General features: G+C 39.1%; 1 protein-coding gene across 1 annotated transcript in view; it reads right to left on the minus strand.

Moving 5' to 3' along the window:
• The window catches only part of MAP3K9 (mitogen-activated protein kinase kinase kinase 9), a 56,269-nt gene that overhangs the window by 17,572 nt on the left and 22,275 nt on the right, over positions 1-16,422 (minus strand). Inside the window, exons 3-4 of the mRNA XM_061347136.1 lie at positions 6,777-6,957; positions 107-255 (exon numbers count right to left, since the gene is read on the minus strand). Coding sequence (XP_061203120.1) covers positions 107-255; positions 6,777-6,957 — 330 coding nt within the window. The remainder of the gene's footprint in view (positions 1-106; positions 256-6,776; positions 6,958-16,422) is intronic.

Raw genomic sequence — 16,422 nt, forward strand, 5'->3', positions numbered from 1 at the left:
GCTCCCATCATAACCTGCACCACTGAATAAAGCCAAACACAAGGAGACAGTGCTCAACGGCGCTCCAGACACAGCACAAACCCTACTCACATCACCGCTGGCTTACCTTCCATGAGTTTGGCAAAAGGCTCTGGACACGTGGAAGGGATTGGAAGGGCAAGTTTATTCATGGCAACACCATATGCTACTGCAAGACCATCAATTCCTCGGAATGGTACTTCCCCTGTTAGCAGCTCCCAAAGCAGCACACCATAACTACCAGGAAGAAAACAGAAAAGACAATAGGTATTTGATTTTAACACATTCATGGCTAAGCAACAAAAAAGTACCTGAACCTATCAGGGCGAATCTGGTATATGAATAAATAGCAGTTTTCTGGACAAGCCCATAGTGGCTGCCAAGCTGGCAAAGTGCCTTATTTTACCTGCTTTTTTTATTACGAATGAAATAGTCATTTTCGTTTTTTAGGCAAAAATAATTTTCTCTCTGGAAACCGGGAACAGTCTGGGAAACGTTAACAAAAACCTGACTAATTTAGCAAATTTCAAATCAGAAGCCAGTGAAACTCTCAAGAATGTGAAGGAAGATTGTTTGGTGGGTTGCGATTCTTAAAAATAACTGAAAAATGCTTCTTCAGAATCAACTTGTTCTTAAAATGTTCTATGAAATATTAACTATGGTGTTAAAGAAATAGTTCCAGGACTGTTCTTTCCCCAGGTGTATGACAAACAACCTATCCTCAGAATATTCTCTCTGCTTCTAGGAAACCAGACAGAGACAGCTTCACACTTTGTGACCTGACAGTTTTTTCTTCCATTGACCTGCCATATTCTCCTCTGAAACCATTTACCATGTTCTGTGGTAGTGAACCCCACAAATTTAATGACGCATTACCAAAAAATAATTGCACATGTTTGATTTGGGCTTGTAATTAGGTAATTTCATTTGCATCCCTGTAGTTCTTTCAATACAAGGCAGAATGAACACAAATTCCCTATCAACTTCTTCCATGCCATCCATGATTTCACAGGCTCCTATTACATCCTGCCTAAATCATTTTCCCTCCAGCTCCCAAAATCCTATTCTAGCTAAATCCTAATCTAGTTACTTTCCTGAAGAGAAGCCATTTCATATCTTTCATTGAACTCGACGTCTTCTTTTGGAATGACCAAAATCACAAAGTTTTAAAGATACACAGAGAGGCACAGTATTTCCTGTTTTCTTCTTTCTTACCTATTAAATTTTAATTTACCACTTGCCTTTCTGACTCCATACAACATGAGCTAGGTTACCCACAGTAACTCCAGTATCTTTTTACTGAATCATAATAGTAAAATTTAGAGTCCACCACTGTACATGTGAAATTCTCTCCTATGTACCATTTTGTATTTATTACCATTGCATCTATTTTATCATTCATTATGGTAAAACTTTTCCTCAGCTCTCTGCAGTAGATTAACTTTTCTGATCATGAATAACTTGGTATTATCAGCAAATGTTACCTAGCCATTTACTGTTTTTTTCTAATCACTTATAATTATGTTGAACACATAATTCCCCAAGAAAACGGATTTATCCCTCTAGTAATTAAGAACTAAGTGATGAGAAACAGACCTGACCTCTTTTCCCCCACCAATTTACTTTCTTTAAAAGCTTTTGAAGAAAGATTTTGTTTAAAGTTTTCCTAAACCAAATATGACATAAGCAATCTTACCACTTGTCCACATACTCAGTAAGTGTCACTGTAAATTCCAGCAGTTACTGCCCATTTTATCAGTCAGCTTTAACACCTCTATGGACAGTATTTCAGCATGAGATGTCCTCCAGCTCAGCTTCCCTAAAGAGAAATCTTCAGCTTAAAAGCCCCTCTTTGTTCCATTACAGCAGACCCAAGTCACTAAGTGGCTTGTACACCGTGTGTTCTCCTGCAGTGTTTTCACCTGTGCTGCATCTGAAAGCAATTTATTTGTTCTTATGGTTTTTACAACACTCTCCTCAACATCCTTTTAATTTTCTGGAGTGTTTTACATTCAACTTGCCGGCACTTAAGTCCATGCCTCATTTTCCTCATTTGAATACAGGTTCATCCTTTTGAAGGATGTCTCTTCTACATTGTCTTCTTCATTAATTTAAAGTCCTTTCTGTGCATTTCTCTGAGCTTTAACATAGCATCCACAAAAGATAACCATGTTCCACGTTCACATTTTATTGTTTTTAAGTAAAATTCCTCAGTGTTGTCATTAATCTCCTTGATATTAAACACTACCATAACGGACTGATTTTTCTTCATTGGTCTGGCAAAGATATTAAATCTAAGTATACGTGTATTTTGATCACAGTCACATTGTACAGTTTTGAAAGCCTCTCCTAAGCCTCTCCTAAGCAAGACCAAATGAAAAGCTGCTTCTCCTAAATGCTCCCTGCATAGCTGCTCCATGAAACAGCAATTTCTGAAGCTCAAAGATTAATCTCTTCTTGTTTCAAAGCAGCAACTGCCTTAACCATTTGGGAATAACCGAAGTTTTTCATGTTATTCTCCAGTTTGGATGCAAGTGTTGATATCAAAAGGCAGGAAAAGGTACCAAAGAGTTTTGTTATTACTTTACCACTAGTGCTGAATAAAGCATGTATTAGACAGGTTTTGTAATGGGATGGCTAGGAAAGCACTATTGATGTGCCCAAAGCATTTCTTCAGTAGGGTAATTTTTAAAAAGACAAAGGAATGGACAGATTGAAGAAAAGGTCATTTTGTTTCTGACAAAGCTGAATCCACCTCTTCCTCACGTACTTCAGTTCATTGTTGATAATACTGCTTCTGTGGAACAACGTTAAACACTGTTTTGTGGTATATGAACAACAATCATCCCAAGTGATTAAACAGCAAGAGAGATGCTGAACAGAGTGGTTTCCATTAATTCCTCAAGCAGAGGATTGGGAATGCCAAAGGAAAAAGCCAGAGACAGAGAGATTTATACAAAAAAAAAGGCATAAGAAGAAAGAACTGAGGGCCTTTCCTCACTCTGAACAGGGAGGAATCAGAACTTATCAAGCTCGTTTATTCTTGCAGCACACAGTAGCAAGTTTGGGGCTTTAATTACAAAATGAGCCCTGTGATGCTGACCATGCATCCAAGTCAACTGACACTTGTATGAATAATTAACCACCTCCCAGTGACTCAGTAATCCCTTAAACCATTTAACATCAGGTCCAACCCTACAGACTGGATTTTCAGGAAGAAGGCTGAAGGTCTTGCCGGATTTCACATGTGATTTTGCCAGCTTCCTTGTAAGTCTGCGAACTTATAAAAAAAAACAGTAATTTCTTCTCACTGTTATTGCTCAGAAGTTTTTGTACCATAGGTTGCTTTTATGCATCTCCCTAGGTACAGTACTTTCCATGAGAAAGAAACTATCAGCCCAATAAGGAAATACCAGCAACAACAGAAATCAGAACATTAATACATTACTTTTGTTAAGAAATAAACTTCATTGCATTTTAATGGCTATTAACAGTTAGCATTTTGCCTGTTATCAGACTGGCAGCTCCAGAGTGGACATTTCCTGCATATTTCACAACAGTCAGTTGCAACACTTGTCTCACATGAGCTTCTATCAACATTGCTAGTCAACATTTACCTGCCAGGTACTGAAGTCTTGCCAGTGCTTCATTACACACAGAAGCCTACAGAAGCCTGCACACAGTAAGTTGTAGATGGAAATGCTTTCCAAAACCTGACTCAAATTAAATATTCTAGTGACTGAAGTTCTTTCACCCACCACTGAAACATCCTGATCTGCTAATCAGATGTTTTAGGTAGTTCTGATATTTCATTCCTAAACGAAAACTCAATTCCTAATGATTTTACTGGTCTCAGAATAGATACATCTTCAAAACATCTAAACTGAGGAATACAGGGAACTCCGATGAAGATTGTATGGTGGCTTTACATTCTGCATACCAATCATACTGACAACATGATTGCCTTTTAAGCAGCACAAGTCAAAAACCAAAGTGTGCAGCAAACAAGAAATACATTTAAACAGTTAAAATTACAAACAAGTTTGAATTATATGTCTACTGCTTACTGTACAATACTGGATAAACTGCAATATCTGTGCTACCTCCTCACCCCTGTAAATGCAAAGCAAATGCATAACTCTCAAACACAAACAGACTTACAGAAACTGACATATTTAAATAAAACCATAGCTTCTTTGTCCTCTGCACAATATAAGCACAAGGTTTCAACTGTATAGCTAAAGCTTGTGGGTGCAGCACAGCAAAACTCACAGCAACAAATTTTCTCTAGCAAGATGTACCAAGTGCTGCTATTATCAAGAAGCTTCACAGTGGCCCAACCCTGGTGACAGACACCAGCATGTGTGAACATTCCTCAGCCTTGTAAATTTTTGCCAACCCTCCTTTAGAGTGGGACAAATGAGTTATTTAAATGGAGCTTGATACATATTTTGAAAGGAATTGCATGAAGCAGTTATTTATGATAAGATTGGCGATTTCAGTCCTGGCAAACATCTTCAGCATCTTCTTCACCTGTTTTTGCAGCAAGAACAAAAGCAGAACAAGATTGCTGTTAAAAGGCTGGGCAGCAATTCAACCAGCAGTATTATTCTAATAAGCTTTAAAGAAGATGTGTTGAAGTAAAAGGGTTTGTGAATGCTAATAGACAGACAGCCAATTTTGTTGATGCTGCATAGACTAACTGTAAGGTTGTCAGGCAAAAAATTCCCTTTATTTCAGTGATTAAGAGGTTGAAGTGGACAAGAGGAGAGGCAAGCCCAATAGAATAGAAAAGTTCATCCCGTTAAGAATTTCAAATTGCATCCTCGGGTGGGGACAGGATTTATTATGTGACCATGACCGCCTTTGTAAAATCTAGTGCTTACAATCGTTGACATAACAGTAGGGACTACACGGGCAAGTATTTGTCCTCTGTATACATGCCTCAAACATCATGTTCTTTTCAGCTTATTTAACTATGATTCAAGGTTTTGGCCACCAGAAAGAAAGCTTATTCAGAGACAGTATAACAGCTCCCGTAATGGAGATGACCCTCTGTGTAAGGAAGAGCACTGAGAGAAACTCAAGGGAAGACTGGTAACTATAAAAAGAGAAAATTAGGAAAGAATCTTAAAAACAGAAATACAATGTTCTGAAAATATTCTAACAAATAATTTCAGTTATTTACAATCCATAAATCCTGAAGTGATTCACAGTACTTAAGTCAATGACCAAACTGGTATTTTTGCACAGGTGTAGAGGCACTTGACCTACCAGTATGAAAATCACCAACTGACCTATTATGTCTTATCTTTCTTAAAATGATGTCATAGCGGTACAGAACATCTACCCATCTGTTCACAGCATGCCTGGATTAGTAAAGTTACAATCACAGGGAAGTTGTCTCCCCCTTGCTTCCCCTCCCCCAGGTTACCCTTTAAAGGCCATTCCCAGCACTGTTTCAGAGAAAAAAGAATTGAGGTTTGAGCTTGACAAGCTGTGTACAAACCAGTACTGTCATCATGTGCACAGAAAAGGTGCACAGCCTTGAGGTTTTCATTTCTGCTAGACTTTGCTCAGAATAAAAGCCTTGCTTAGTTTGTCTCAGATTAACTACAGAGGCTACCACATTTAATTACAGAGTCAATTTTATCCACACCACTAGTGCACAAAATACAAGTTCACAGGCTTATCACAAGGCAATATATTATTTATTCAGCAAAATTGGATGAGGAAAATTAAACTCCCCACATCGAATCTCTGCCATAAGAACCAGACAATTCTGCCAGCTGGGATATTTCTTTATCCTGACAGATTTCACAGCATGCACATACTTGTGTGGGAGCATTACTGGCCAGCAACAGAATCTGACTGCTCTAAAGACAGTCACCCTGACATTTCAGTAACTCTCCCTCCACCAACAAAATTCCATCTACTTCATCGATTTCAGATGTTCAGTACTAATTTTATGTCACGCAGCATCCAGAAAAGTCATTGTTCTAGAGCTGTTTATCAAAATCTGGATTTACCAATCCAGGTAATGGTCATATTCAAACTCAATTTCTATAGGCTGAACCTTATACTCCTCTCCACCAAAGTAACTCCTACTCTCAAAAATCCCAGTGCATGAATGGAAAAGACAATATATACATGCAAATTACGCCATATGGATTACATACTCAGATGGACCTAGAGAAGAGATTCACTATTCTATGTGAAAGACTAGAAGAGTGGATATAATTCCTAAGATTATTATGAAAGTGAAAAACGTATCCAGGGAATTTGACTAGTACCGCATGTTTATGTACATATACATAATAATAGTCTATACATAGACTATTACCAAAACCATAAAATGATCTTACTGTTGGTAAAACAGTAAAAAAATAGGAATTTTAAGTACTTCACAGTTTTATGGCCTTTGATTATGTCAGCCAATAGCCAAATAAGCACAAAAGGTTTGTTTTAGATTAAGCAGAGGGAATTGGGAATCATAGGATAATCTGAATGTAAATTTATAGAACAACAAAAATTTAGAGGCATGCAGGAGCTGGCTCACCACCTCCTACAGTAAAAAAATAAAGTTTACAAGCAATGTAAAGTAGTCTGAGAATCTGATAGATGGAAAGCTGGGGGATAAAGCTTTTTTAAGACCTGAATTTTAGTATTTGTTTCACCATTAGTCATCCCTAAACATAAGAGAGGTTTCCTGGCAGGTCTAGTTACTTCTATCCAATCACTTAATGCCAAATGTATACCTCCACACATCGCTGCCTTTGGAGAACATGGAGGAGCGAATGACCTCAGGAGCCATCCAGGCATATGTCCCAGCTGCGCTCATTTTGGTAGTTTTATGCCATTCCCTGGCCAAGCCGAAATCCGTGATCTTCAATATCTTGTTGCTCAGATCTCCATTTTCCACCTTTTCGAGTATCAGTACTGGAGAAAAGGGAAGGGGAGGGGGGGAGATAAAAAGTATGAAAAGTAAAGCTAGTATTTATGCAAAAAAGATCCTCCAGGAGATCTCCCCAATTTCAAGATTCTCCCTGACTTTCTGTTATTCAAACATACCACACTGTTAAAAGTTATTTTAAGCTGATCCCTTTATCTGACAAGTGATCTGTTGTCTAGCAAATAACTTCATATTTAATCAAAATACCAAGCCCCAGAGAACAAACAGATAACAACATGATAGTTTTATATAATGCCTAGTGTCATTCTGCATAATAATTCTCTGCTAAGAGGAAGTGAACCACTGTAACTTCTAGAAATCCAGATAAGGGAAGACATTTCCTAATTAATCCTCTCTCAGCAAGCCAGTAATAGCATCTTTTTCTTGAACTGTTTAGAGGACTTTATTTTTTTAAATCCAGATACACACAAAGGCTGGAAATAGCTTCATGTAAATGTGTCAGTAGTGGAAGCTCTATGTACACAGTTGTTTGGGGTTTTTTTAAAGTCACAATTAGAGGAATTAATGTTTATGATCTGTAATAACATGCCCAGTTCAGGACTTCATATACACCACCATGTTAGAGACTCCCCCCCATCAATATGAAACTATTTTCTTAATTAAGCTGCCATGTTCCAATGGCAAAGGAGTCTATTCCCAAGAACTTTAAAGAAATCTTGAGGAGGCAGAACTCAGGAATACTTTGGTATAAATATTCCGTTAGCCAGAAAGCTGTACGGTCATCCCACTGTGAAATGAGTGTAAACCAGAGGCCGGAAGTATCCACTGGGCTATAGCAGCACCTCATTATTCTCTTTATCTTAACGTAAAGTGACCACAAAAGGTGTGCCAGCAATGCAACATCAAGCAGCAGATTATAATAGGCCACTAAACTTCCATAAGTAACACAGCCATGGAATGACTTTCATCTACTTGTGAAGAACCACAAAGAAAAGAATATTTGTATTGCCATGAGTACAATGACTTCACAGTGAAAGGCATCAAGCCACTAACACACCGTCATTATGCAGTTACTCAGTTTTTAATTTTAGCAGACAAAGGTCCTTAGAAAACAAGAGCGGATTTTCCCCTCTCTATGTATATGTGCATGAACTGAATAAATAAGTTAATAATAATAAAACGCCAAACAAACCAAACAGCCTACAACCAACCAAGCATGGATCATAACAAAACCTACAAAAGACAAAAACATTGCAAAAATTACAGCACATATAAAAATCATCTCCATGACTATTTTCAGCAACCCATGAAAACACTCAAGTATCAGTCTGCAGCTAACACAGCTTTTGAGGGGGAAAGGGGGAAGGGAGGAGATCTTATATCCATTCTCATATTTCTCTCCAACAATCAAAATGGGATATCCCACAAAATAGAACCCAAAATGTTATTTGAACCCTTCTGCACAGTAAGTAATACACATCTAAATGTTAAATACTGCATTTACTTTTATTAATTTAAAGAGCGTGTTCTCTGAAAATTAAATAAAATAAAAATAATCAGCTACTCTTTCTACAAGGTTTCAGAATTCACAAAATACTACTTCAAGACTTCTGTGGGCCAGCTCAAGTTGTGAATGAACTGGACTCATGATTTAAGCTCTTGGTTCTTGCTTCTATTGCAAAATTCCTTTCTAACATTACTGAATGCTCCATTTCCCTAATTGCAGAAGGAGGATGAGTTTGAGGCCTATAATTACTACTCTTCTCATTTGTGCAAAAGCATATGTCTTTTTAGCACCACACTTCAGTGCAAAACAGAACCATCACAAGAAACAGGAACAGAAGAAGGCTTCCTTTGTGCATATTCTTCTAAAAAGCCTTTTTTCCTTCTTTCTAGTAGATGAAGGACTGCTAAGAGAAATTGCTAACAAGTCGCTCACTAACTGCAAGTGTAAAAACCTTCTTGGAATATACATACCAAGTTTCTTCCTCTAGCGTGTATGCACTCTGCCTACAGAGTTGGCAGAATAATAAAATCTAATTTAAATTTTAAATGCAGTAATATATAGATATACCATGAAGCTGGAAAGGCAAAACAAAACTTTGAAACAAACAAGCATGGTTTTAGAGTTTTTTTGCTTTCCTCCACAAGCACAATGAGCAACAAACAAATTTGTTCAAAAGGTAGATCATATTCTATTTGAATGAGCTCAATAACAAGACAGAGCACCAGATATCACAGTTGGATTGTACCTGCCTTTCTGGCAAGAGGTTATTTAAATCTAATTACCTCAATTTCTATTAGCTTCTAACAAAATAATTAGTACTTACACAGATCTTTTGTATCCATGAACTTGTTCTTTTGTCAGATGCACACTAAGTAAGATAAATTACCATGACAAAAGACCACAGGGAAAGACAATGAAAGAGCGGGAATTATTGCAAGTCCTTGATTCCTTAGTTACATCCTTGGCTCGCCTCCTATTTCCTTGTAAAAACTGCTTGGGATAACAATCCTGCAATCCAAAATTGTAGAATTTAATTTTAAGAATCATATCTCTTTCCAGAATTTGTTTCAGTTCTTATCGTAGTCAGTATCAACAGGCTTACTCGTAACTGCTAGGAATCTCCCTAGCCCATTTGTCAGATTTTCAAACCAAAAACCTTGATTCTCCCTCTTGTGTTTGTTCAGATTCAATGAATAATCTTATAAACAGGTGAAATATTAATTCCTTTCAGCTTCTTCCTTAAAAATCTCTTCCATGGAGAACACAAGCCAAGTTGCTAGGACACTGCAAACGCATTTTATTCATGCTAATCAACATGGTTTCATTTGCTTGCGAGCTTTATTTACAACCAGCTATTACCTCTTGTTTAATACTTTGAGTGCAAGTTCTCTTCTGCAACTCATTAGTCTACCACAATAAGCAACATACTTCCTACACTTAGATTTAAAATTCCACTCCATCTCTGAATAGATCTGATCACTTATAACAGAGCTAACAGCAGCCGGGTGATCAGCCTAAGAATTCAGACACAAATACAGATCACCTACATCAAAAACCACAGCTAATCTAACCAAGGCAGTAAATATTCTTGTTCTGGTGTGTTCATTTAAAATCTCTGCATGAGATAAAAAGGTTTTTCAAAAGGTAGAAAATTGAATTGAAAATATTCCACATTCCCAGCCTTAAAAAAGATAAATTGTTTAGCAGCAAAGATACTGGGCCTGGTTTTCAGGCAACCAGAGAAGAACAAGAGCCAAGTCAGCAGGAACATGCAGAAGGTGTGTCAGCTTGTTAGCTGGTGGATCACCGTTGCTCTGTTCCAGCAGGGCCCATGCAAGTGATCTCTTCCTGTGTGCATGCACAGAGCCAAGTTGTAGATGAAGCTATGCTATGTACTACTGCTCCTAACAACTGAAAGGCATCTTTTCCCATTGTAACAGAGGCTAAAAGCTCATCTTAAGTAGTAGGGGTAAGAGCCAACTGGCAGTGTACAAAAGAGACTGCTGAAGCAAACCAGGTATTACAAACACATTCAAAAGGGGAACTGAAAGCACATAACAGCTTTGAGGACCCAACTGCTACAGCAAAACAACTTAATATAGCAAATCAGCAATACCATGCTCTTTGCACACTGCAAGTGCAAAGCAAAGCACAGTGGCTTAAACTAGCATGAAAAATTGTTAGCAACTTTAGATGAAGCGTTATCCTCAACACCTGTGCTTACAGAAGCAATAATCCACAAATGCTCACATACATTGTCATATATTCCTGAAAGATTTTTAACTTGTCCTCTGGAAAATAAGCATTTGACAATGAGAAATTAATGACAGCTCAAACGAATTCTGTCTAGCAAGAGAACTCTTCCATATCTCAAGGTTTCCCAGCTGAGACAACAAGCAATATGACCCAAATGGGCCTTGGTATCTCCTAGCAAGACCTTCCCTAGATCAGGCAGTCATCCAGATACAGCTACATGTGATTTAGTTGTGTAATTTCAACCACTGAGAATTTACTAGCAATTTTATTACTGTAAGTACTCTCAAGAATCATGACCGATAATGATTTGGCCCCACTATGTAATGTCTTGAGAGACAGGCACACAGCAAGTTCTGAACAACAACAGTCAGTTCAGGCATGCTAGGTCTGACTTTAAGAGAGATACAAAGTCAAAAATTAAACACTGGGCCTCCTCTTATCTAGGTTATGATGCAGACCAGTCTTTCTTCTTTGAAATGGAAATGTCTACTGAGGTTCCCCCATATTCCCTGAAAACATCTTTCCTGCCTTACAAGAAGGATTAAGGATATTTACATTTCAGACTCCTGTGAAGTTTCCTGAAAAGCACAGAGAAATAAGCGGACATCATATAAACAAAAGGGTGGGTTAGGTAACCAATGGCAATAAACCAATGCTTTCTGGTTTGATGACAAGACAAACTAACTAGCAGAATAGTGTGAGGCAGAATTCAAAGATCATTTGACAAGACAGTCTGGTGCAGTCCTTAGTGCCTGACTTTACAGCAATTAATCGAACAACCGTGTATTGCTAGAGATGATTCTATTTTCAGTACAGGTTTCTATGTACGTGATGCTTTGGCTTCTGCTGAGGACAAAACAAGTTTCAGTAACAAAGAGTAAAGGCAGCGCAGCATGGGCTCCTTTCATCACTAACTTTACAGCGTTTTCAGTCATCTCTGAGTAGTTGAGACCTATAAGTGGCAGTTGGTAGTCCACTCTCTGAAGATTTAGAATACCCTATGCTTGGGCTGTAGATATATCACGGACAATTACCGTCAGGCTCACAGTACTAACTGCAGCACCTAGGCCTGTAAGACCATCCCAGCTACTAAACAGCCTCTCTTACTTGTATCCTTTAATTTGTCCTTGTTGCCATGAGTGAAATCAGCAATTGAGATGCATATTATCAGAGAATCATCCTTAGTTCACAAGTCCCGCTATTTTACCCCCTTCAAATCACAGTATTCTGGAAGAGCAATAAAAATTTCCACAAGAATAGGTCCAGTTACTTAAGATATGGTCTATTTAGTTGGTCTGACTATTGAAGCAATAGTTAAGGTGCCAGAGCCAAAACAGCCTCAAAGTTCACAAAGAACATCTTCAGTACATTCTGCTGCACTGAATGCTGGCCATTAACCAGATCTATCACTGTGTCTAATCCTCTTTAGTTAGTAGGCAACACCAGATGCTGAAACAGAAGTGTCATCAGAGACTTTCCTGATACAACTGGAGTTTCTCATTCCAGTCTCAATTTGCACAAAGGGTAATGGGGAGTTGATTCAGCTAATGCTGGTACCATTAAAAGATGGTTTCTTGGTTAGCAAGGCGTGGGGAGAAGAACTGATGATGTACCCAAGATCCTCCTTCCCTTGTTTGTGATTTGAGCTAGCAGCTTTTCTAGCAGAGTTGGAAGTGATAGAAATCTTGAAGTTGAGTGAAGCCTGTTTACATTCTTCAGTTTAAGTATCATCCTGTATGCGTACTAATAGCTAGCAGGCTTTTGACAGAATCCAATGTCAGCCTTACTGAAAGTAACCAAGTCTTCTGAAGTACACAGATCCTAGTGGTAACAGATCCCAAAGGAGGTGATTCTCAGTATCATGAGTCACAGCTGGATATCAGTGACATCAAGAAGAATGGGCCAGGCCCCATTTCTAGGGCCAGGGCCAACTCAGATGCTTTTGCTGTTTAAACAAACACTTATACTGAAAATAGACCTAACAGAAACAGACCCACTGAAGTATGACTGACACAATGGTACCTGACAGTCATCTCTTCCACCTGCTAGCCCCCATTCCACATACTTATGCTTTATTAGAAAGACAAACCCCTCTTCCTTAGCATTCAAAGCAATAAAAAAAAGCAACTTGATTAAGATTTCTAAGAAACCATTATATCTTTCAGCCTTTATGTAGTTGCTGCTACTGGATCTTCAATTCTGTGTCATTCATCGCAAGTCATTATGGAGATGGCTGCTCTGTGGGGCATTAGACAGTGCAGGATTATTTAATAGGACAGAGTTGAGGCTGCTGTTGGTCTAATAAGACGTTTAAGGGAAGTTCCAAAAGTGGGGCTTGATGTTAGAGCACTGAACTTCCACTAGGAACTCATGAACCTGCACTGGTGTGTTTAGGACTGGGAATACATGTACCTAGAACTAATCTACGTCCCTTCAGAGGGAGAAATCACTGCAAAACCACCAAAACCTGCAGCTTTAAAATTCTGTTACTGCATGTACCATGAGATCAGATACAGAAATCCACCATGCCAAGGTAAAGACATGGGTATAAGGCTGTATATCCTTTGATCTAGTTATACCTACATTTTAATAAATCAGAAGAGGGCCATGTAAACCACATCTAATATATCAATATTGCTCCTGCTTCTTAGCCATTGCAGTAAGATGCTTAAGACTGCTGTGCAAACTTTGGGAAATATTCTCAACTTTACTAGAGTGGTCCAATGCAAATAACTGCATTGATTTTTTTTTTTTTCTGCTTATTTCTATTACATGTTCTTTCTTCTTTCCAATTATGCTAGAAGCACTGATGGTCTGGATCTCTTTCCTCCTGCCAGAATATAAAAATTTCTATCCCTTTCCTTTAATTTTCTTTTTCCCAAACCCATCTATTTTTCTTTCAAACTCACTCCTCTACCCTACGTAAACAGATAAGCCATCTGCACTCAATCTTTCAATCTAATCACTAAAACAAACATAATAAAGCTTTACTTAGGTTTTAGGTTGATCACTTTATAAAACCTTAATAATACACCTCCTGTTTTTCACTCAGCACTATACTACCTCCAGAATGCATGAAAAGATCATGTAAAGAAGTAGATTACTTTCACAGAAGGAAAGTTTTCACAAGGGAAATTAAGAAAAAAAAATTTGGCAACTAAATTAACAGCTGCTGTTCCCCTCAAGTTACACCAGCAAAGCCAGAAAACACGCTATAACCTCCTCTCACAAACACAAACTTCTCCTGGAAGGAAGTAACACCATCAAATTATTTTTTGCTTGTTTCTTTTGGGAGGCTTATTTTAGTTTTCAGCTACACTTTTTGACAGTTAGAACTGTCCAACTCTTAGTCTCTGGTGGCCCGAAGTAGTGGGAAAGAGCGAGCAGAGCAAAATAAACATTTTAACCCATCCTGATCCAGTTGCTAGGAACACCAAAGAACTGGTAGAAAATGGCTCCTCATTTCAGCTCATTGTCAAAATCAAGTGACAAGGCAGCAAAATACAGTCATATAATCGCCTTTTCCTGGTTCCTCAACCTAGAGAAAGGATTAGGTTTATCTGCACAGTGTAATGCTGAACAGAACACTCCTCTGCTTGTACTGAAAACTGACTCATCACTTCTGAAGCAGAACAGCATTCAGGCAGGAACTACTACAGTGTGATCACCCACTGCAAAAATAGCCCATTGTTACACACAAAGATAGAGTAAATGGGCTGCTGTCTACTGCACAAAATAGTGTGAACAGCCAGGCATACCAGCTTCAGCTTCTTTAACTACTCTGCTGTTGTATTCCCAATTTATAATGAAGAACTTCCTAAGGCAAAACCTGACACCGAAAAAATACCAAGGAAAGCAAGATTACCTTACAATACCACACAACAGTGAAGCACCAAACTTGCCCTTTGCCTCCATATTTCACGACAACTGCTATATCAACAACTTCCTGCTCTCTTTCCCAGTCCAGAGGAAACAATTAAGAAGCATGTATTAAGAAGCATCGAAGAAAATGGAAAAAAAACTCCAAGACTTTCTCTTGCATGGTCCAGCTTAGGGTTCACACCAAGTGATGCTACTCAGTAAGCCTGGCAGACAAGAACAGAAATCTATTAGCAATGAACATTAAGCCTGATGGAAATGATTACAATAATTAAGTGAAGGGAGAATTAAGAAAGAGAGGGACTAAGCACAATGTGAACTGAAAGCATACAGAAAGAAATATGGAAGGGAGCAGGCTGGAAGACAAGGTTCCCTACTGTAGAGTTAAAAAACCTGGATTTGTTGCCTGTGGTACGCCAGGATATACCTCTACCTTGATGGATGATTGCTGGCTTCACATTTAACTTCCATATAACTTTTCCCCAACTGAGACAGTACAGTCATATTTTAGTGCCAGAATACCTGCCATTTTTTTTATTTAAACACCACAGTCCTAGGCAGACCATGAAACAACAGGGCTACCACCTAGTGATAAAGCAACATTCTCATGGGTTCTATTGTTACATTTTGAAGCTTTATACATTCTTCAATGATCCTACCATTAACAGTGTTTTTAGCATGCTAGCGTAGACAGCGGTGCTTTGAAACAGGTTGGAAGACCAATCTGAAGGAAATATCATAGACTTGTTTGCCAGAAATATAAGAAAATCTGATTATGAAGGTACTTGAAGTTAGCCTGAGCCTAAAGAAAACTCCTGAACCTAGAGACACCAGGGGTGGTGGAAGTCCCAGGTGAAGCCCTAACTGCAAGCTACCAAAAAGACACAGCAAGTTAGAATCATAGAATCATCAGAGTTGGAAAGGACCATATGATCATCTAGTTCCAAACCCCCTCCCATGGGCAGGGACATCTCCCACTAAACCATGCCACCAAAGGCTCTGTCCAACCTGGCCTTGAACACTGCAAGGCATGAAGCGTTCACAACTTCCCTGAGCAACCCATTCCAGTGCCTCACCACCCTCACAGCAAAGAATTTCCTCCTTATATCCAATTTAAACTTCCCCTGTTTAAGTTTGAACCCGTTACCCCCTGTCCTGTCACTACAGTCCCTAATGAAGAGTCCATCCCCAGCATCCCTATAGGCCCCCTTCAGATACTGGAAGGCTGCTATGAGGTCTCCATGCAGCCTTCTCTTCTCCAGGCTGAACAGGCCCAACTTTCTCAGCCTATCTTCATATGGGAGGTGCTCCAGTCCCCTATCATCCTCATGGCCCTCCTCTGGAATTGCTCCAACAGCTCCCTGTCCTTTTTATGTTGAGTACACCAGAACTGCACACAATACTCCAAGTGAGGTCTCAAGAGAGCAGAGTAAAGGGGTGGGATCACCTCCTTCCACCTGCTGGTCACGCTCCTTTTGATGCAGCCCAGGATATGGTTGGCTTTCTGGGCTGCAAGTGCACACTGAAGCTGGCTCATGTTCATTTTCTCATTGACCAACACACCCAAGTCCTTCTCTGCAGGGCTGCTCTGAATCTCTTCTCTGCCCAACCTGTAGCTGTGCCTGGGATTGCTCCAACCCAGGTGTAGGACCTTGCACTTGGCATGATTAAACTTCATAAGGTTGGCACCAGCCCACCTCACAAGCGTGTCAAGGTCCCTCTGGATGGCATTCCTTCCCTCCAGCATATCAACCGAACCACACAGATTGATGTCATCGGCAAGCTTGCTGAGGGCGCACTCAATCCCACTGTCCCTGTCACTGACAAAGATGCTGAACAGGATCAGTCC

The sequence above is a fragment of the Neopsephotus bourkii genome, unplaced genomic scaffold (assembly GCF_033783945.1).
Source record: "Neopsephotus bourkii isolate Nb327-2 ecotype Australia unplaced genomic scaffold, CSIRO-AGI_Nbou_v1 NB_301, whole genome shotgun sequence".
In the NCBI taxonomy this organism is placed as follows: domain Eukaryota; kingdom Metazoa; phylum Chordata; class Aves; order Psittaciformes; family Psittacidae; genus Neopsephotus; species Neopsephotus bourkii.